The sequence below is a fragment of the Homarus americanus genome, unplaced genomic scaffold (assembly GCF_018991925.1).
Source record: "Homarus americanus isolate GMGI-L3 unplaced genomic scaffold, GMGI_Hamer_2.0 scaffold1024, whole genome shotgun sequence".
NCBI classification, from domain to species: Eukaryota; Metazoa; Arthropoda; class Malacostraca; order Decapoda; family Nephropidae; genus Homarus; species Homarus americanus.
Genome location: NW_024715228.1, coordinates 5,555,508 through 5,578,976, shown reverse-complemented (window position 1 = coordinate 5,578,976; position 23,469 = coordinate 5,555,508). Strand labels below are relative to the sequence as shown.

General features: G+C 35.2%; 1 protein-coding gene across 1 annotated transcript in view; it reads left to right on the top strand.

Moving 5' to 3' along the window:
* LOC121856455 (dual specificity testis-specific protein kinase 2-like) overlaps nt 1-23,469 on the top strand; it is a 52,520-nt gene that overhangs the window by 6,794 nt on the left and 22,257 nt on the right. The window contains exons 2-5 of the mRNA XM_042352063.1: nt 2,016-2,064; nt 10,241-10,390; nt 11,431-11,525; nt 18,000-18,125. Of these exons, the coding sequence (XP_042207997.1) occupies nt 2,016-2,064; nt 10,241-10,390; nt 11,431-11,525; nt 18,000-18,125 (420 nt within the window). The remainder of the gene's footprint in view (nt 1-2,015; nt 2,065-10,240; nt 10,391-11,430; nt 11,526-17,999; nt 18,126-23,469) is intronic.

Genomic DNA, 23,469 nt, shown 5'->3' with positions numbered 1-23,469 from the left:
GTGTTGTAAGTGTTAACAATCTTTATAAGGGTGATACAAGTGTGTTGTAAGTGTTAACAATCTTTATAGGGGTGATACAAGTGTATTGTAAGTGTTAACAATCTTTATAAGGGTGATACAAGTGTGTTGTAAGTGTTAACAATCTTTATAGGGTGATACAAGTGTGTTGTAAGTGTTAACAGTCTTTATAAGGGTGATACAAGTGTGTTGTAAGTGTTAACAGTCTTTATAACGGTGATACAAATGTGTTGTAAGTGTTAACAGTCTTTATAGGGGTGATACAAGTGTGTTATAAGTGTTAACAATCTTTATAAGGGTGATACAAGTGTGTTATAAGTGTTAACAATCTTTATAAGGGTGATACAAGTGTGTTGTAAGTGTTAACAATCTTTATAAGGGTGATACAAGTGTGTTGTAAGTGTTAACAATCTTTATAGGGGTGATACAAGTGTGTTGTAAGTGTTAACAATCTTTATAAGGGTGATACAAGTGTGTTGTAAGTGTTAACAATCTTTATAGGGGTGATACAAGTGTGTTGTAAGTGTTAACAATCTTTATAGGGGTGATACAAGTGTGTTGTAAGTGTTAACAATCTTTATAAGGGTGATACAAGTGTGTTGTAAGTGTTAACAATCTTTATAGGGGTGATACAAGTGTGTTGTAAGTGTTAACAATCTTTATAAGGGTGATACAAGTGTGTTATAAGTGTTAACAGTCTTTATAAGGGTGATACAAGTGTGTTGTAAGTGTTAACAATCTTTTTAAGGGTGACACAAGTGTGTTGTAAGTGTTAACAGTCTTTATAAGGGTGATACAAGTGTGTTGTAAGTGTTAACAGTCTTTATACGGTGATACAAGTGTGTTGTAAGTGTATTATAAGTGTTAACAGTCTTTATAAGGGTGATACAAGTGTGTTGTAAGTGTGTTATAAGTGTTAACAATCTTTTTAAGGGTGATACAAGTGTGTTATAAGTGTTAAAAAAAATTTATAAGGGTGATACAAGTGTGTAATAAGTGTTAATAATATTTATTGGGGTGTTATAAGTGTGTTGTAAGTGTTACAATAGTTACCAGTGTTGTGTAAGTGTTTTCAGTGTATTAAAAGTTTGTTACTAGTGTGGTATATGTGTTAACACTAATGAGTGTGATAATTGTTAGCATTGTGTTTTAAATTATATGAGTGTCTTACTAGTGTCTTACTAGTGTGTAATTTGTGGTATACAGTTAATGTTAGCAGTGGTTTATAATTATTATAGGTGTTACAACACTCATATTTAACTTGCTGCCGTTGAAATATTTGTCTTAGTGTTAATCACCATGTACAGTACACACACAAAGTACTGTACAGTAAACACACAAAGTACTGTACAGTAAACACAGAAAGTACTGTACTGTACAGTACACACAAAGTACTGTACTGTACAGTACACACACAAAGTACTGTACTGTACAGTACATACACAAAGTACTGTACTGTACAGTACATACACAAAGTACTGTACTGTACACACACAAAGTACTGTACTGTACAGTACACACACAATGTAATGTACTGCATTGCACTGTACTGTACTGCACTGTACTCTACTGTACTGTACCTTACCATACTGTACTGCACTGTACCTTACTGTACTGCACTGTACTCTACCGTACCACACTGTCCTGTACCATACCGTACTGTACTGTACCATACTGTGCTGTACTGTACTGTACCATACTGTACCTTACTGTACTGCACTGTACTGTACCATACCGTACCATACTTTACTGTACTGTACTGTATTGTACCGTACTGTATTGTGCTGTACTGCACTGCACTGTGCTGTACAGTACTGCACTGCACTGCACTGTACTGTACAGTACTGCACTGCACTGCACTGTACTGTACTGTACCATACTATACTGTACTGCATTGTATTGTACTGCATTGTACTGTACTGCATTGTATTGTACTGTACCATATTGGGACAAATTAGTTTGTTTAAATTTACTAAAAAATATTTCTCTATTTACAGTTATTATGGCGTGTGTGTCAACGAGGGCCAAGTGCACGCCTTAACTGAGGTGAGTGTGTGTGTTTATTTTTTTACCTAGATTGGCCCACTCGAACACATGTCACTGACCACATTGGGGCCTGGGGGGTGGTATATACAATAATAATAATAATAATAATAATAATAATAATAATAATAATACAAATTAATAAAAATAAATAAAAAATACAATAAAACTTAAAAAAAAAATAATTAAGAACCATAAACAAATACCTGTACAAAAATAAAATAAAAAGATAGTGAGAAACGATAAACAGTACAGTGTATGTGTTGTGTTGTCAAAGTAAGAGAAACAATTGAGACCCTGCAATTGTGTGTAAATGTGGCAGAAAATCAGATGAGCAACCTGCGACTTGGTCACAATTTCTATGATGCCAATACCCTGTATGGCAGCAGGGTCTAACATTAGACAATACAGTTAACCCTCACTTTACGCGGTCCCACATTCCGCGTTTCCACGTTTACGCGGTGCCCTGCCGGAACCCAGGATGCTCACATTCCGCGGTGCGTGTTCCCCTTTACACGGAGAGCGGCTGGCGAGCCGCGCCATTTTTGGATCCAAACCTCCCGCCATCCGCCATGTTGTGTAAGCGGCGCGAACATGGTGCGCACAAGGTCGCCCAGTCATCAAAACATTACCAGTTCTTCACCCGCCACCCACCACAGCCGGCCCAAGTCAGTGATAGTGATAATTATGGTGAGGATATGGACTTATATGGACTTTGGGGAGTTTGACAAAGAGGCCCTGCAAGCCTCTGTGGTGGATAGTGATACAATTGATACAAGTGACACAGGTGAGGGCCAATAATCTGCCCTCTGCCTCGGAACCAACCGCCCATCCCCGTGTGCCCAGCCATTTTTTCTACTAATGTAAGTGTTAAAAAACCTAATATTATTGATATTTCTCTTAATTATTAATTGTGTGTGCATACCATCATAAAGTTAAGATAATATTTTTACTACAACATAGTTGTGTCGTCAAAAGTGGAGTTTGGGGATCGGCCCGGACTCCATTTCAATTAATCCCATATGTTATGTTATTCACTTTACGCGTTTCTCACTTTACGCGGGACCCTCCGGGTTACATTAACCGCGTAAAGTGAGGGTTAACTGTACTACATTATGCTTCTAATAACTTCCCAAGTGTGTGTGTGTAAAATGTTTCTATTTTTTGTCATCTAACACTTCCCTGTCACTGCCTACACTAGCCTTGCACTAACTACTGTACACTTTATAATACAGAGTATCAGGTTTAGGTGTCCTTAGAAAAATATGTGGAGCGATAAATAGATTAACACATGAATATATAAAAAGATTAACACATGAATATATAAAAAGATTAACACATGAATATATAAAAAGATTAACACATGAATATATAAAAAGATTAACACATGAATATATGAATAGATTAACACATGAATATATGAATAGATTAACACATGAATATATAAAAAGATTAACACATGAATATATAAATAGATTAACACATGAATATATAAAAAGATTAACACATGAATATATAAAAAGATTAACACATGAATATATAAAAAGATTAACACATGAATATATAAAAAGATTAACACATGAATATATAAAAAGATTAACACATGAATATATAAAAAGATTAACACATGAATATATAAAAAGATTAACACATGAATATATAAATAGATTAACACATGAATATATGAATAGATTAACACATGAATATATAAAAAGATTAACACATGAATATATAAAAAGATTAACACATGAATATATAAATAGATTAACACATGAATATATGAATAGATTAACACATGAATATATAAATAGATTAACACATGAATATATGAATAGATTAACACATGAATATATAAAAAGATTAACACATGAATATATTAAAATATAAACACATGAATATATAAAAAGATTAACACATGAATATATAAAAGATTAACATGAATATATAAAAGATTAACATGAATATATAAAAGATTAACACATGAATATATAAATAGATTAACACATGAATATATGAATAGATTAACACATGAATATATAAAGATTAACACATGAATATATAAAAGATTAACACATGAATATATAAAAAGATTAACACATGAATATATGAATAGATTAACACATGAATATATAAAAAGATTAACACATGAATATATAAAAAGATTAACATGAATATATAAAAAGATTAACACATGAATATATAAAAAGATTAACACATGAATATATAAAAGATTAACACGAATATATGAATAGATTAACACATGAATATATAAAAAGATTAACACATGAATATATAAAAAGATTAACAAGAATATATAAATGATTACATGAATATATAAAAGATTAACATGAATATATAAAAGATTAACACATGAATATATAAATAGATTAACACATGAATATATAAAAGATTTAACATGAATATATAAAAGATTAACACTATGAATATATAAAGATTAAATTAATACATTGGTATAAATAGATTAACACATGAATATATAAAAAGATTAACACATGAATATATAAATGATAACACATGAATATATAAAAAGATTAACACATGAATATATAAAAAGATTTACATAGAATATATAAAAGATTAACACATGAATATATGATTAACCATGAATATATATAAAAGATTAACACATGAATATAAATAGATTAACACATGAATATATATAAGATAACACATGAATATATAAAAGATTAACACTGAATATATAAATAGATTAACACACGAATATATAAAAGATTTAACAGAATATATAAATAGATTATAATAATGAATATATAAAAAGATTACTCATGAATATATAAAAGATTAAAAATGAATATATAAAAAGATTAACATGAATATATAAAAGATTAACATGAATATATAAAAGATTCACATATTGATAATATAGATTCACATATATAAAGTACATGAATATATAAAAGATACAATGAATATACATGAATAGATTAACAGGTATATTCTTGTTTGTAAGTAAATTTATAGGTAATGTACTGTGTATGTTTCAGTATATCATAGGTAATGTACTGTGTATGTTTCAGTATATCATAGGTAATGTACTGTGTATGTTTCAGTATATCATAGGTAATGTACTGTGTATGTTTCAGTATATCATAGGTAATGTACTGTGTATGTTTCAGTATATCATAGGTAATGTACTGTGTATGTTTCAGTATATCATAGGTAATGTACTGTGTATGTTTCAGTATATCATAGGTAATGTACTGTGTATGTTTCAGTATATCATAGGTAATGTACTGTGTATGTTTCAGTATATCATAGGTAATGTACTGTGTATGTTTCAGTATATCATAGGTAATGTACTATGTATGTTTCAGTATATCATAGGTAATGTACTGTGTATGTTTCAGAATATCATAGGTAATGTACTGTGTATGTTTCAGTATATCATAGGTAATGTACTGTGTATGTTTCAGTATATCATAGGTAATGTACTGTGTATGTTTCAGTATATCATAGGTAATGTACTTTGTATGTTTCAGTATATCATAGGTAATGTACTGTGTATGTTTCAGTATATCATAGGTAATGTACAGTGGGGTATGCTATAACGAACGTAATTGGTTCCAGAACCTCGTTCGTTATAGCATTCTTTCGTTATAGGGTTAATCCGTTCCAGGCCCCCAAATACAACCGCTTAACACTGAAAAAATTCTGTGGAAAATGTAAAAAATACGGTACTTTATCTTACCTTAGTGTTATTCAGCATGCAGGTACCCCTAAACACTGGCACATCACTATCACTTCCACTGGGAGTCTTGGCTTTAAGATCCTCAAACAATTGTTTAGCCTTCTCACAAATTATAGCTTCACTAATGTTACCACCTGCCATTTCTTTCTCCTTTATCCACACTAAGAGTAAATTTTCCATCTCTTCAATCACATTACACCTTGCTTTGCTAAGTCTAAAGATTCCCTTAGCCACTTGCACAGTTTTTAACTCCTCTTTATTCTTCAAAATCGTACATATAGTCGATTTAGCCATCCCATATTCATCACTAAGTTTCGCAATGCTTCTTCCATTCTCACGTTTCTTTATAATTTCTTTCTTAGTTTCAAGGGTTATTAGCTTTCTCACTCGCTTTGGACGACTCATTGTTACAATTGTATACTTGTATAACAAAATAGTTATACAAATAACGCGAATTTCCACATCAAAAGACGAAATTTCAACAATAACAGTGGTGCACTGGCTACACACTGAGACAAAGATGGCGCCTGACGCTCTTGTTGTGGGTCGTGGTACAACAATATTCATGCGCCAGGCGAAATAGTCCGGTATTCATCCGCGTTCATTGTAGGAGTTGCGTTCGTTATAGCATTCTCAATTTTATAGGTAAAACCGTTCGTTATAGGAATATTCGTAGTAGGATCCGTTCGTTATAGCATACCCCACTGTACTGTGTATGTTTCAGTATATCATAGGTAATGTACTGTGTATGTTTCAGTATATCATAGGTAATGTACTGTGTATGTTTCAGTATATCATAGGTAATGTACTGTGTATGTTTCAGTATATCATAGGTAATGTACTGTGTATGTTTCAGTATATCATAGGTAATGTACTGTGTATGTTTCAGTATATCATAGGTAATGTACTGTGTATGTTTCAGTATATCATAGGTAATGTACTGTGTATGTTTCAGTATATCATAGGTAATGTACTGTGTATGTTTCAGTATATCATAGGTAATGTACTGTGTATGTTTCAGTATATCATAGGTAATGTACTGTGTATGTTTCAGTATATCATAGGTAATGTACTGTGTATGTTTCAGTATATCATAGGTAATGTACTGTGTATGTTTCAGTATATCATATAATGTACTTTTGTAGTATATCATAGGTAATGTACCGTGTATGTTTTATACACAGGTAATACTGTGTATGTTTCAGTAGGTATCAAATGTATGTTTCCAGCATGCATAATGTACTTTGTATGTTTCAGTATATCATAGGTAATGTACTGTGTATGTTTCAGTATATCATAGGTAATGTACTGTGTATGTTTCAGTATATCATAGGTAATGTACTGTGTATGTTTCAGTATATCATAGGTAATGTACTGTGTATGTTTCAGTATATCATAGGTAATGTACTGTGTATGTTTCAGTATATCATAGGTAATGTACTGTGTATGTTTCAGTATATCATAGGTAATGTACTGTGTATGTTTCAGTATATCATAGGTAATGTACTTTGTATGTTTCAGTATATCATAGGTAATGTACTGTGTATGTTTCAGTATATCATAGGTAATGTACTGTGTATGTTTCAGTATATCATAGGTAATGTACTGTGTATGTTTCAGTATATCATAGGTAATATACAGTTAACCCTCACTTTATGCGGTCCCGCATTTCGCGTTTCCACGTTTACGCGGTGCCTTGCCAGAACCTAACGTGCTCACATTACGCGGTACGTGAACCCCATTACGCGGAGAGTGTCCGGCGCGACACTATTTTTAGATTCGCCCCACCCGCCCGCCCGCCTGCCTGCCTGTGCTCCTCGCCTCTCCCTCCTCCTCCCTCCGCTTGGGCAAGCCGCGCGGTAAGGTTGCGCAGTGTGTGTCTTTGTTGCGTTATCACTGACGTCATATGACGTATCGGACTGTGATTGGCCATGCATCCCTACCCCCCTCTGCTGCTAGCTGTAATTGGCTTTAAGTATTATGACGTGTCCACCCGGGGGAGGGAGGGAGGGAGGGAGGAAAGACGACGCTTGACCTAGCTGCGGCAGTTTCATCCCTCAAGGCCACACTGTGTAAACGTGCATCCATTGTTCTGTAAAATGGCTTCCGCCGGACCACCACCCCCAGAGAGAAACCTTTCCTTACTTGGACCCAGCGGCACTAAGCCAAAGAAGATAAGACGTTCCTTAAGCTACGAGGTGAAGTATACCATCATCCAAGAGTTGGAGAAAGGAACAAGGCAGGTTGATTTGGCGTGCCATCATGGTGTGAATGAATCTACGATTCGAACAATAAAGAAGGATGCAGCCAAGATAAAGGAGCACATGAAGATCACAAAGTCTACAGGTGCTTCTATGATCAAGTATTTTCACAACCAGGTGCTTCTCAAGACAGAAAAATTACTTGTGAGGTACTTGGTGCGTCAGGCGCGACGGAACATGGCGGTCGACACGCGCTCTGTTAAGGACTACGCACGTGAACTGTACATGGCAGTGGCACGAAAGATGGGAATTACAGAGCCCAAACCCTTTAATGCTTCCTCTGGGTGGTTACAGAGGTTTAAGATCCGGAACAAGATCACCAATATAAACATTGGTGGTGAAGAAGCGAGTGCTGACCGTGCTGCGGCTCGGGAATTTCCTCCGTTTTTACGTGAGATTATGGAGGAAGGACAGTACAGTGACGACCAGGTGTTTAACATGGACGAATCTGGTCTTCTCTGGAAAAAGCTACCTTCCAAGTCCTTCGTTGTAAAGAATGCCAGCAGGATTCGGGGCCGGAAGATGCAGAAGGAACGCATCACCGTCCTGTTTACCACCAAAGCCTCCGGTACCTGTAAGCTCAAGTTATCGGTGATCCACACAGCACGCAAGCCGCACGCCTACAAAACCATGGACATGACCAAGCTAAATGTCCATTGGCTGACCGCACGTAAGGCGTGGATGTTCTCTGCACTGTCCCTCTCCTGGTTTGATGACTGTTTTGTTCCCGATGTAAAGAAATTCTGTGAGCGACAGAATGTGCCATTCAATATTTTGTTGCTGCTGGACAACGCACCAGGACACTCGCCCCTACTGTTAGATCGTCACCCCAACGTAAAAGTGGTCTTCCTTCCTCCCAACACTACGTCTATATTACAGCCCATGGACCAAGAGTTAATCTGTAATGTAAAAGCTGCATTCTCAACAAAAAAATTCAAACTCCTGAACGACTACACCAACACCAGGGAAGAGTTGCGTAACCTGAGTGACACCACCACCGATAGCAAGAGCGAAGAAGATGAGGATCAACAGTTGGCACAGCAAAAAATACTGTTCAAACAATTCTGGAGAGTATTTAACATCAAGAAAGCTGTGGACTTCTTGGTGGAGTCATGGGATCAGCTGTCTATTGCTACAATTCGTCACACATGGAGACATGTGTTGTATGGAATACCAGGTGAGAGGAGGAGTCAATCTGTGACTGGTGAGGTTCAGACTGTTGCAGTAGCAGTGGACCTTGCCAGAGAAGCTGCGCAGACTGTTACAGTTCCAGGCTTCTCCGAGACCACCAACGACGACATCCTGGAGGTGATCAGAGATCCTGAAGTGACTGCCGATGAGATGTTGGAAGAAGATCACGTCAATGAAGAGGAGGAAGAAGGTGCGTCATTCTCCGAAGAACACAGTTTAAGTCATAGTGATATTAAGGGTGCCATGGAGTGTGCAGAGAAAATGAAGTCCTTCCTTTCCCGCGACGATGACCGCTATGAAGTCTTCCATACCCGGCTGGTGCAGGCTTTGGAGCCGTACATCACGGTGTATCACGACAACATAAACACCAGCCGTCAAAAAAGCATAACCGAGTTCTTCGCCCGCAACCCACCACAGCCAGCCCAAGCCAGTGATAGTGACAGTGAAGATGACTTTGAGGGATTTGTCAGGGAAGCCCTGACAACTGTAAGTGACAGTGATGGTGCTTCACCTAGTAATGGTGATTCACCTGAGGGCCAGTAATCTGCTCTCTGCCTCGGAACCAGCCTCCATCCCCGTATGCCGACCCATCTCTTCAACTACCGTAAGTGTTCCACCTAAGTTTTAGTTTTTCTAACCTAACCTTTAGTTTTCCTATGTTAACCTTTATTTTTCCTAACCTAACCTCTTCTATATTACTTGTTTTTTCATACCATCATAAAGTTAAGATAAAATTTTTACTACAACATAGTTGTGTGTCGTCAAAAAGTGGAGTTTGGGGGTCGGCCCGGACTCCATTTCAATTAATCCCATATGTTATGTTATTCACTTTACGCGGGACCCTCCGGGTTACATTAACCGCGTAAAGTGAGGGTTAACTGTACTGTGTATGTTTCAGTATATCATAGGTAATGTACTTTGTATTTTTCATTATATCATAGGTAATATACTTTGTATGTTTCAGTATATCATAGGTAATGTACTGTGTATGTTTCAGTATATCAATGGAGGGTCTTTGGATTCTCTGATTGGTGACCAGACTGTGTTCCTGCCCTGGGTGACTCGCGTCTCCCTGGCCTTGGACGTAGCGCGGGGCATGGCTTATCTACACTCTCAAGGGGTGTTTCACAGAGACCTCACTTCCAAGGTGCAGTAATGTACAGTAAACACTAACCTGCTTTAATAATTCATGCAACACCATCTTTCGTAGTTAAGTGTAATAGGTATTAATGAAATTGTTTCTGCATTGTACTTGAAAAAAAAAAAAAGAATATTGTAAGTATATTGGAATATTTGTCAAAATGGTAAGAAAAAGCAAGAAGTTTGCATTAAAGTTTAATGCCGAGTAGTATTGTACAGTACTTGAAAAACCAGAAAATACTTATTATAAAAAATTGCCAATAGGTCTTTGGACAAAATTTGAAGTACAGGTGCTCCTCTACTTATTAACGAGTTACATTCCTGAGGCTTGTTTGTAAGTCCAACTTTACTCTTGTAGATATATATATATATATATATATATATATATATATATATATATATATATATATATATATATATATATATATATATATATATATATATATATATATATATATATATATATATATATATATATATATATATATATATATATATATATATATATATATATATATATATATATATATATAAATATATATATATATATATATATATATATATGTTATATATATATATATATATATATATATATATATATATATATATATATATATATATATATATATATTTTATTATTATATTAGCATGTACAGTACTATTGTGTTCATATTGAAGGAAATTGGTGACGTAAAGATTAATCCCCTGCCGTAGCTTATTCCACTTGAAGATTAACCCCAGTTTATTAACCGCTCTGATATATAACCTAACCCAACATATTGTAACCTTTCTTAACCTAACTTAACCTAATCCCCTCTTCTGGTAATGTTAGGTTGTTTAATCTTAAGATGAAATAAGCTGGGGTGGCTAAGTTTCAGAGGAAACAAGTTGGTGTGGCTAATTTTCAGATGAAATAAAATCAGATGGCTGATCTTAAGATGAATTAAGCTGTGGTATGTAATGTTCAAGTGGTCTCAATTAATTCATATTACAGGTAATTTCTTGGACGTAAAAAACATAATTAAGTTCGGGTATTGGTGTTTACAGAATGTATTGATCAAGCACACACATGAGGCTGGTGAACACAAACTTACGGCTGTGATTGCAGATTTTGGTCTTGCTGCACCCATACCACATGAGAGGTAAGTGTGCGTGTTGGTTGTGTCTTATCAATAACACATACAACTCTCAAGTGAAAGTAGGGTCCATAGGCATGCTGCCTGTTAGGGCCAGTGTGGATACAGCACACTCGGTACACAAGGAGGCAGCATGGCTGGTACTGTGGTCAACTGCCTTCACGTCCCCAATTTGTAAACTTGAGGGTGCCTGGGATTGGACCACCAACCTGGAACAGGAGGCGAGTGCTGTATCTATTTGACCACCACACTCCTTACATTTATATCTCACTAACAACACTTATGACTCATATCTTATTAACAACACTTATGACTCATATCTTATTAACAACACTTATGACTCATATCTTATTAACAACACTTATGACTCATATCTTATTAACAACACTTATGACTCATATCTTATTAACAACACTTATGACTCATATCTTATTAACAACACTTATGACTCATATCTTATTAACAACACTTATGACTCATATCTTATTAACAACACTTATGACTCATTATTAATGCCCATATCTTATTAACAACACTTATGACTCATATCTTATTAACAACACTTATGACTCATATCTTATTAACAACACTTATGACTCATATCTTATTAACAACACTTATGACTCATATCTTATTAACAACACTTATGACTCATATCTTATTAACAACACTTATGACTCATTATTAATGCCCATATCTTATTAACAACACTTATGACTCATATCTTATTAACAACACTTATGACTCATATCTTAATTAACAACACTTATGACTCATTATTAATGCCCATATCTTATTAACAACACTTATGACTCTGGCATCTTATTAACAATTACTTGGCGACTCATATCTTATTAACAACACTTATGACCTACATCTTATTAACAACACTTATGACTCATATCTTATTAACAACACTTTGGTGACTCATATCTTTATTAACAACACTTATGACTCATATCTTATTAATGAACACTTATGACTATATCTTATTAATAACACTTATGACTCATATCTATTAACAACACTTATGACCTATATCTTATTAACAACACTTATGACCTATATCTATTAACAACACTTATGACTCTATATCTTATTAACAACACTTATGACTCATATCTTATTAACAACACTTATGACTCATTATTAATGCCCATATCTTATTAACAACACTTATGACTCATATCTTATTAACAACACTTATGACTCATATCTTATTAACAACACATATGACTCATTATTAATGCCCATATCTTATTAACAACACTTATGACTCATATCTTATTAACAACACTTATGACTCATATCTTATTAACAACACTTATGACTCATATCTTATTAACAACACTTATGACTAATATCTTATTAACAACACTTATGACTCATATCTTATTAACAACACTTGCGACTCATATCTTATTAACAACACTTATGACTCATATCTTATTAACAACACTTATGACTCATATCTTATTAACAACACTTATGACTCATATCTTATTAACAACACTTATGACTCATTATTAATGCCCATATCTTATTAACAACACTTATGATTCATATCTTATTAACAACACTTATGACTCATTATTAATGCCCATATCTTATAACAACACTTATGACTCATATCTTATTAACAACACTTATGACTCATATCTTATTAACAACACATATGACTCATTAACAACACTTATGACTCATTAACAACACTTATATCTCACAAACAACACTTATGACTCATTATTAACACTTATGACTCATTATTAACACTTATGACTCATTATTAATACTTATGACTCATTATTAATACTTATGTCTCATTATTAACCCTTATGACTCATTATTAACACTTATGACTCATTATTAACACTTATGACTTATTATTAATACTTATGACTCATTATTAACACTTATGACTCATTATTAATACTTATGACTCATTATTAATACTTATGTCTCATTATTAACCCTTATGACTCATTATTAACACTTATGACTCATTATTAACACTTATGACTCATTATAAACACTTATGACTCATTATTAACACTTATAACTCATTATTAATACTTATGTCTCATTATTAACCCTTATGATGCATTATTAATTCTTATGACGCATTATTAACACTTATGACTCATTATTAACACTTATGTCTCATTATTAATACTTATGTCTCATTATTAACACTTATTACTTATTATCAACACTTATGACTCATTATTAACACTTATGACTCACATAACACTTGGCGACTCATTATTACTACTCTTATGTCTCATTAATTAATTTTGCGACTCATTATTAACACTATGACCCATATCAACTTTTTGACTCATTATTAACACTATGACTCATTACAATACCTCTATGACTCCATTATTAACACTTATGTCTCTTATTACCACTTTATGTCTCATTATTAACACTTATTACTCATCAACACTTATGACTCATTATTAACACTTATGACTCATTATTAACACTTGTCTCATTGTTAACACTTATGACTCATTATCAACACTTATGACTCATTATCAACACTTATGACTCATTATTAACACTTATGTCTCATTATTAATACTTATGTCTCATTATTAACACTTATTACTCATTATTAACACTTATGACTCATTATTAACACTTATGACTCATTATTAATACTTATGTCTCATTATTAATACTTATGTCTCATTATTAACACTTATGACTCATTATTAACACTTATGACCTATTATCAACACTTATGACTCATTATTAACACTTATGACTCATTATTAACACTTATAACTCATTATTAACACTTATGACTCATTATTAACACTTATGACTAACACTTATGACTTATTATTAATACTTATGACTCATTATTAACACTTATGACTCATTATTAATACTTATGACTCATTATTAATACTTATGTCTCATTATTAACCCTTATGACTCATTATTAACACTTATGACTCATTATTAACACTTATGACTCATTATAAACACTTATGACTCATTATTAACACTTATAACTCATTATTAATACTTATGTCTCATTATTAACCCTTATGATGCATTATTAATTCTTATGACGCATTATTAACACTTATGACTCATTATTAACACTTATGTCTCATTATTAATACTTATGTCTCATTATTAACACTTATTACTTATTATCAACACTTATGACTCATTATTAACACTTATGACTCATTATTAACACTTATGACTCATTATTAATACTTATGTCTCATTATTAACACTTATGACTCATTATTAACACTTATGACCTATTATCAACTTTTTTTGACTCATTATTAACACTTATGACTCATTATTAACACTTATGACTCATTATTAACACTTATGTCTCATTATTAATACTTATGTCTCATTATTAACACTTATTACTCATTATCAACACTTATGACTCATTATTAACACTTATGACTCATTATTAACACTTATGACTCATTATTAACACTTGTCTCATTATTAACACTTATGACTCATTATCAACACTTATGACTCATTATCAACACTTATGACTCATTATTAACACTTATGTCTCATTATTAATACTTATGTCTCATTATTAACACTTATTACTCATTATTAACACTTATGACTCATTATTAACACTTATGACTCATTATTAATACTTATGTCTCATTATTAATACTTATGTCTCATTATTAACACTTATGACTCATTATTAACACTTATGACCTATTATCAACACTTATGACTCATTATTAACACTTATGACTCATTATTAACACTTATGACTCATTATTAACACTTATAACTCATTATTAACACTTATGACTCATTATTAACACTTATGACCTATTATTAACACTTGTGACTCATTATTAACACTTATGATTCATTATTAACACTTATGACTCATTATTAACACTTATGACTCATTATTAACACTTATGACTCATTATTAACACTTATGACTCATTATTAACACTTGTGACTCATTATTAACACTTATGACTCATTATTAACACTTATGACTCATTATTAACACTTATGACTCATTATTAACACTTATGACTCATTATTAACACTTATGACTCATTATTAACACTTATTACTTATTATCAACACTTATGACTCATTATTAACACTTATGACTCATTATTAACACTTATGACCTATTATCAACACTTATGACTCATTATTAACACTTATGACTCATTATTAACACTTATGACTCATTATTAACACTTATGACTCATTATTAACACTTATTACTTATTATCAACACTTATGACTCATTATTAACACTTATGACTCATTATTAACACTTATGACCTATTATCAACACTTATGACTCATTATTAACACTTATGACTCATTATTAACACTTATAACTCATTATTAACATTTATGACTCATTATTAACACTTATGACCTATTATCAACACTTATGACTCATTATTAACACTTATGACTCATTATTAACACTTATGACTCATTATTAACACTTATGACTCATTATTAACACTTATGACTCATTATTAACACTTATGACTCATTATTAACACTTATGACTCATTATTAACACTTATGACTCATTATTAACACTTATTACTTATTATCAACACATGACTCAATATTAACACTTATGACTCATTATTAATACTTATGACCTATTATTAACACTTATGACTCATTATCAACACTTATGACTCATTATTAACACTTATGACTCATTATTAACACTTATATCTCATAAACAAGCTCTACATTCAGGGTGCTGCCAGTCCACCCAACTGTGAATGAGTCTCTAACTTTACTCACATAGGCAGGTAATTTTTTATTAGCAAAGGAAGCAGTTACCCTACCATGGCAGATAAGAGAACACTTGGAAGTTCTACATATAATGCCCAGTTTCCACTCGGTAAAAGTGGGTTGGCATTAGGAAGAGCATCCAACTGTAAAACTTCCTTAAAATTTGTTTGTTAGCAAGAAAAACATTATGCCAGGAAGTAATCTCCGCTAACCCACTTTAGTGCGGAAAATGGCTGCAAGACAACCTGTGCTTGAGGCATGTGGACAGAAACATCTGAAGTACTGTACTGTTTAAGTTGTCACTAAACAACTCAAGGTGAACATTATGACTTCACACACAGAGTAAGTGTCTCTGATGTAGTTTTTTGTTCATCCATCAACATTCATGTTGACAGTTAATAGTGACTGTGTACAGCCACATACAATGTTGACAGTTAATACTGACTGTGTACAGCCACATAAAATGTTAACAGTTAATACTGACTGTGTACTGCCACATAAAATGTTGACAGTTAATACTGACTGTATACTGCCACATAAAATGTTGACAGTTAATACTGACTGTGTACTGCCACATAAAATGTTGACAGTTACTCCTGATTGTATACTGCCACATAAAAAGGTCAGTGGTCAGGTTTGTGTGTGGTAAGTGTACTTATAGAATCAAGGTCACACACATTTCCAATGTTCCTCAGAAGTGGATGTTGATGGTAGTTGGTGGTACACCTGAGGCTTTGTTGCAGTACTGTGCTTTACATTGCCTAACCTAACCATTTTTCCAGTAATGGATTACTATGGTGTGACATACACACATGCTAACACTACTTTGCTGTCACTTGGAATCAAGTATGACGACCATCCAGCAATGCTACAATGGTATGAGGTTTTAAGGATGTCATCTTCGTTAGTGAGTACTGAGGTGACTCGAGAGGCTGATACGGGACCGGCAGGGTTGTCCACAGATGCTGCATGTGGGGGGGGGGAGGTTACATCTTGTGCTGGAGGAGCGGCAGCAGCATCTTTCTGGCACAGCGAAATCTTTAGCACATGAAGGAATTACAATAAGCTGTACAGTAGGCCCTTCAAATTCGCGACTAACATTTGCTGACCATTGGGAAGGAGGGGGGGGTCCATTTTTACATGTGTACAAAGAAATGTATATTCCCTTTATATGTTTGCCCTAAGAACAAATATTTCTGTTACCTGTATTGTATATATATATGTGTGTGTGTGCATGTCTAAAACACACACACACACACACATATATACAATACAAGTAAAGGAAATCACTGTCTCAAGAACAAATGGCTCCCTGTCCCTGCTGTGAAAATTCCTACAAATTTAAAACTACTCGCAGACATTCTTGGGTACATCCAGGGTGTCATCTGCGAATAGTAGCGAATTATCTGGGCATACTGTACTTCTATCCTCTTCGCAACCTCCTTAAAAAGGTGATAATAGAGGAGCTCATAGTGGCATGATCTGGGGAGTACTGAGTCAGGTTCTAGGTGGTACACACTAAATTATCAGAAAGACATTAAAGGCAGCCAAAATTTAATTCTAATACAATATTTGAAATTTTACTCTGTCAAAATATCAGTTTGGTACAGTATTTAAACATAAAAGTTTTATAGCTGACTTAGGTTGAGGTTAATAATTTTATACTTTTGGCAGGTGTATGCGTCTACGTCAGGTGGGGTCTCCTTACTGGATGGCTCCCGAGGTCATCCGGGGCGACTGGTATGACCATCGAGTGGATGTCTTCAGCTTTGGCATCATCGTGTGTGAAATGATTGCCAGGTACATCATTTTTATCTCTTAAATACTGTACTGTACTGACCATAACTAGCTCTTTCTTGCCCAACACTACATTTATTACACATATTTGGCAGAAGTACAGGCTTCCATTGTGACTAAGTCCCAGGTTGCTGATCTGTCTTTCTGCCTCATTTACACACAATTGCAGGGTCTCAATTGTCTCTCTTACTAATGACAACACAACATATATAACCTTTCTCACTCTTGATCTGTTTTATTCTTTCTATTCTTTTATTTTCCTATGAGATCAGTTGACAATAATATTAAAACAGGGCTTTCTAGGATGGGTCCCACTGGGCAGGATGGTTGTGGACCCCAGGGCCAACCTGATCATCATCAAACTACTGGGGCATCAACTGACGTCACAGCGGTTGCTGGAGTATCGGCCTTTTTCACACTTAATTTTTCCAACATTCGCGGCCTGAGATCCAATTTTCCTTCTGTGGAGCACCATCTATTAACCTCTTCCTCTGTCCTTTTACTACTATCTGAACTTCAACTGACAAAAGCAGCTTCACCCAAACCTTTTCAAGTCTCCAACTACAACCTTTATACCTCTCTCCATTCTAAGGGAAGTGTATGCTCCTACTGCTACACATGTACACCTATAGCTCGACTCACGGATTTTGAATCTTCTCTTTATGATGTCATCTGGCTCAAAATATCTCTACCTATGTGACTATTTTTCTTTGTTTCCTATACTGTTCTCCCAACTCTACCAACTATTTCGAACTCTTTGACTATCTCACTTCTTGCCACGAGTCGTTGCTATCCACACACCCCAACACCGAGATCCTCTATCTAGGGGATTTCAATGTACATCACAGAGAGTGGCTTGGCTCTGCAAGGGATGACCCAGTTGGAGCTGAGGCACTCTCTTTTTCCCTACTTAATGATCTGGAACAAATAATTAAACACCCTACACGTGTTCCTGATCAACACGATCAACTTACAAACATTCTTGATCTTTGTTTTACCTCTAACCCCTCACATTATTCATACTCAATTTCTGCCCCCTTAGGATCTTCTGATCACAATCTTATTTTTTATTAAATAAAACTGGGCACGACCACCTTCCTCACCCCCTCTAAACGCCAACTAGTAGGCTCTCGCCAATAATGTTTAATAGGTGCCTGAAAAATGCCGTTATTAGCGAAAACATTATTTGTGTGACATTAAAATACTCGTAAAAAGGGTTTATTGGTGCCGCCGCCCCAAGAATTTCACCCAATTTTTCCCCTTAGAAGCCCCCCTAACACTTTTTGTTCGCTGAAATATAAAGGATTGTTATTCAATCATCAAAATACAGAGTTTGAGTAATATAACACTTAGCTTGGGGGAGTTTTTGAGGTGCTTGGTGTGATGGTTGTTCCGTATTTGAGGGCCGCTAACACTTGCACTGTCTTTCATTCTACAAGCTAACCATTTCACAAGAAAATGCTCTGTTATCACTATCAATCTGTTTCTATCACTTTTATCATTCATAGCTCGCCTCGCATTTCCATCACTACCGAAATATTTCTTAGCCAGCGCAATACTCTTCTTGGTCTCCTCTAAGTTCCTCTTAATATTTTGCACTGTAGACTCAGGACAGTTCAATTTCCTCACAATATCAATGTTCCGTGCACCACTTTCAATGAGGTCAACAATCTGTTCTTTATCCTTGACCGAGTAGACACGCTTCTTGTGGCTTTGTCTCTTAGCTTTGGGGTCTTTTTTCTCATTCACTTTAAAAGTTCCCAGGCATTCAGGCGGCAAATCACTCCCTCCACCACCTCCCCTAACCCCCACAGGCAAAAATGCGGAAGCCATTATTGATCACCGACCCTAGCAACCACTGGTTATAGAAGAGAAAATCTCACAAGTGGGCGCAGTGCTGTATTCCACGGAGCGTGTGTGAGAGTGAGAGTGAGGCGGAGCGGACAACTATGTCATCAACATGGCGGCAAACAAACGCTATCTTTGATGCGCTCGGACGCTTCCCGCGAAATCTCCGTTATTCAAGAGAATCCAGACGTTATTATCGAAAATGGGTATCTATTGTAACTTACCGTTATTGTCGAAAACGTTATTGTGGAAGTCGTTATTGGCGAGAGCCTACTGGCACTATCGGAGGGCAACTTGGCAATCCTTGCGAGAAGTCTTCTCCGACTTTTCTTGGGATGAATGTTGCTTTTTCACTCGGGATGCCTCGGTATGTGCTGATAGCATTGTTGGGGTTATACAGGGTGGCATGAGTGCATTTATCCCATCTTCTACCAAAACTTTCACGATATCATGGTTTGATCGCTCTTGTTCTCTTGCATGCAGGGTGAGAGATAGGGCATATCAAGCTATGAAACTATCTCCTTCTATTACCCACACTTCTTTCATTACTTCTAGGAATCTTTGTAAGGCTATTCTTCGTAGGGCCAAGCGGAATTTTATAAAAAGAAAGACTGCTGTCCTGACTAATTCTTTCTCTAGTAAATCCTTCTGGTTCTTAACCAAAACATCTGTAACAACTTCTGCACTCCCTCTTTTTCTCCTCTCTTCCAACCTGATAACTCTATAGCCAATTCTCCCTTGATAAAGCCAGTCTCTTTGACACCTTATTCTCCTCTAACTCCACCTTAGACGAGTCCAACTCTATCCCTCCTACTCCTCCTACTGAACCTATGCACTTTCCTATAAACTCCACTCGTAGGGTTGCTGGTGTGTTATCCAGTTTGGATGTGAGTAAGGTGCATGGACCGGACAGAATACCCCCTCGTGTTCTGAGAGAGTTTGCTTAAATTCTGGCCCATGTGCTTGCTCGCCTCTTTTGCCTTTGTCTCAAAACCCAAACTTTTCCTTCTTCTTGGAAGCATGCCTTGGTTCAGTCCATCCCGAAGAAGGGTGACCATTCTAATCCCTTTATCTATCACCCAATTGCCTTCACTTCATCCCTATACTGAGATTTTTTACACTATCTTAAACTCTAATTTTGTTCATCACCTTGAACGCTTTTTCTCTTTTGTTGGATCACCAGTATGGCTTTTTCCAGGCGAGATCTATTGGTGATCTGCTCTCCTATTGCACCCATCTTTGGTCATCCTCTCTTAGGGATTATGGGGAAACTTTCATAGTGACCACACTTTGTTCTCTAATTTCTAGCTTCCTTGAGATGTAATCCATGGCATTTGTTATTGAGGGATCGATATCTTACTCTTTTTCTACCAAGAGTGGTGTCCCGCAGGGTTCTTTCATCTACTCTCTTCTTTCTTTTTATTAGTGATTTACTTCACACTACGACTAATTCTATTCATTCTTACGCTGATGATTCTACTCTTCACTCTTCTTCACATTTTTCCCTTCCCCCTAATTCTCAATCTAGATCTGTTTCTAGAGGTGATATCATTTCATCTACGTATGTGGATCTGTGCCACATCTCCGAATGGGTAGGTAGAAACTTGGTTAAATTCAATAGTAATAAAATTCAGTATTTACCAATTACACTTTCTAAATTAGAAGATCTCCCACCAATCACATTTCAGGATGCAATCATTCTGCCAAGTTCTAAAATTGATATGCTAGGCCTCAATATTTCCTCTAATATGTCATGGAAGTCACACCTTCACAACATTGCTAAAGCTGCCTCCCGAAAGTTGGGAATGCTGTATAGATGCCGTAGCTACTTCACTCCTGAGAAGTTGCTTCAAGTATATAAGGGATTCATTCGTCCTAACTTGGAGTACTGCTCTCATATCTGGGGTGGCTCTTCTTCTGTCCAACTGTTAGATAGGGTAGAATCATCTTATTAACTCTCCTCCTTTAGTTGACAATATTTCTTCCCTGTCTCTTCGCCGCAATGTTGCTTCGCTCTCTCTTTTACAGGTACTTTAACTGGCAATGTTCAGTGGATTTGGCATCCTGTGTACCACCGGCAAGGCCGTGAGCTCGTAACACACATCTAGCCCGCGGTGCCCACCATTTTTCTGTGCCTGTCGGTCACATTAGAATAACCTGTTATAGTAACTCCTTCTTTCCTTACACAACCAAACTGTGGAATGCTCTGCCTTCTTCTGTTTCCATACTCATACAATCTGTCTCACTTTAAAAAGATGGTTTTCCATCATCTTCGTGGTGTAGATTAATATAGTCTTTTTCTTTTCTATTTTAATTTCTTTTTACTCTTATTTTTTTGCCCCCAGGCCCCATTGTGGGTCGATGACCTGTGCCCTGGTGGGCTCTTCCCTGCAAAAAAAAAAAAAAAAAATAAATAAATAAATAAATAAATAGTTATCCATTCCCGAAAACCCCATTGTAAATCGTGGAATGCCTGTAATCAAAAGTGGTTTATAGTGGTTTATCCGTAATCATAAATTTGTGAAATCAACTTGCACACTTTCACACATCTGAGTTTAGATAGGTGAGGTCTAATGGTGTTGGTGTGTATCTATTGTACTTATAGAACTAGGAGGAACTCTTCCTTTAATATTACTTGTTGATGGTCATAGTGGTCATGTTGTGTGCACACTGTTCATCCCTTAGTACAGTGTTTGAAAATCTCTAGAAGCATGCTCCTCCCACTCTCTTATTTTACTTAATGATTAAACATCCTAATGCCAACCTGTCCTGACCTGGCCTGATTTGACCTGACCTAACCTAACATAGCCTAGACTAGCCTAGCCTAGCCTAGCCCAGTCCAAACTTCCCACTGTTGCATTAGGGGGTTTAATCATCAAGTGAAATAAGCTTGGATTCTTAATCATCATGAGATCCAGTTTTGACTTAATGGAAATTTGTTGCACATGATATTTCTGAAAGTTTACACGATACTGTGCATAAACATTGTAAAGCCAGCAATTTCAAAATTTTTATTTTTACTTTACTTTTACTTTTATCCTCTTCGCCACTGATCAGCTCATTAGCCACTTGGGAGGTTGGTCACGTCTCTGTTATGCACTGTTGGCAAGTACTGGTATAACCTCTGACCTTTGGTAGCATGGCGAGGGTTTGGGCACATTTGTTACTGTAATTCTGGTATCAAGTTATGGACAAGAATAAAGGTAGACACTGAGGGAAAATGATACGCCTAACATACTACAAGGATCAACTCCTTAACTTTACCCCTCTGTAGTCAACAATTAGATACACTAGCTTCTTACATCATTGCTGGTTGTACATTTAAAAGAACACACCACATGACAAACTTACATTTGGCACACTTGAGTACCAGCAGTACATGGTACCTGAGATTCTCAACTCTTAATCAGTCACAGGATTCTAGGAACATACCAACAATACTACTTTAACATTATTAGGGGTGTAGCTTCTTTCTACTATTTTCTACATTCGCCAAGAA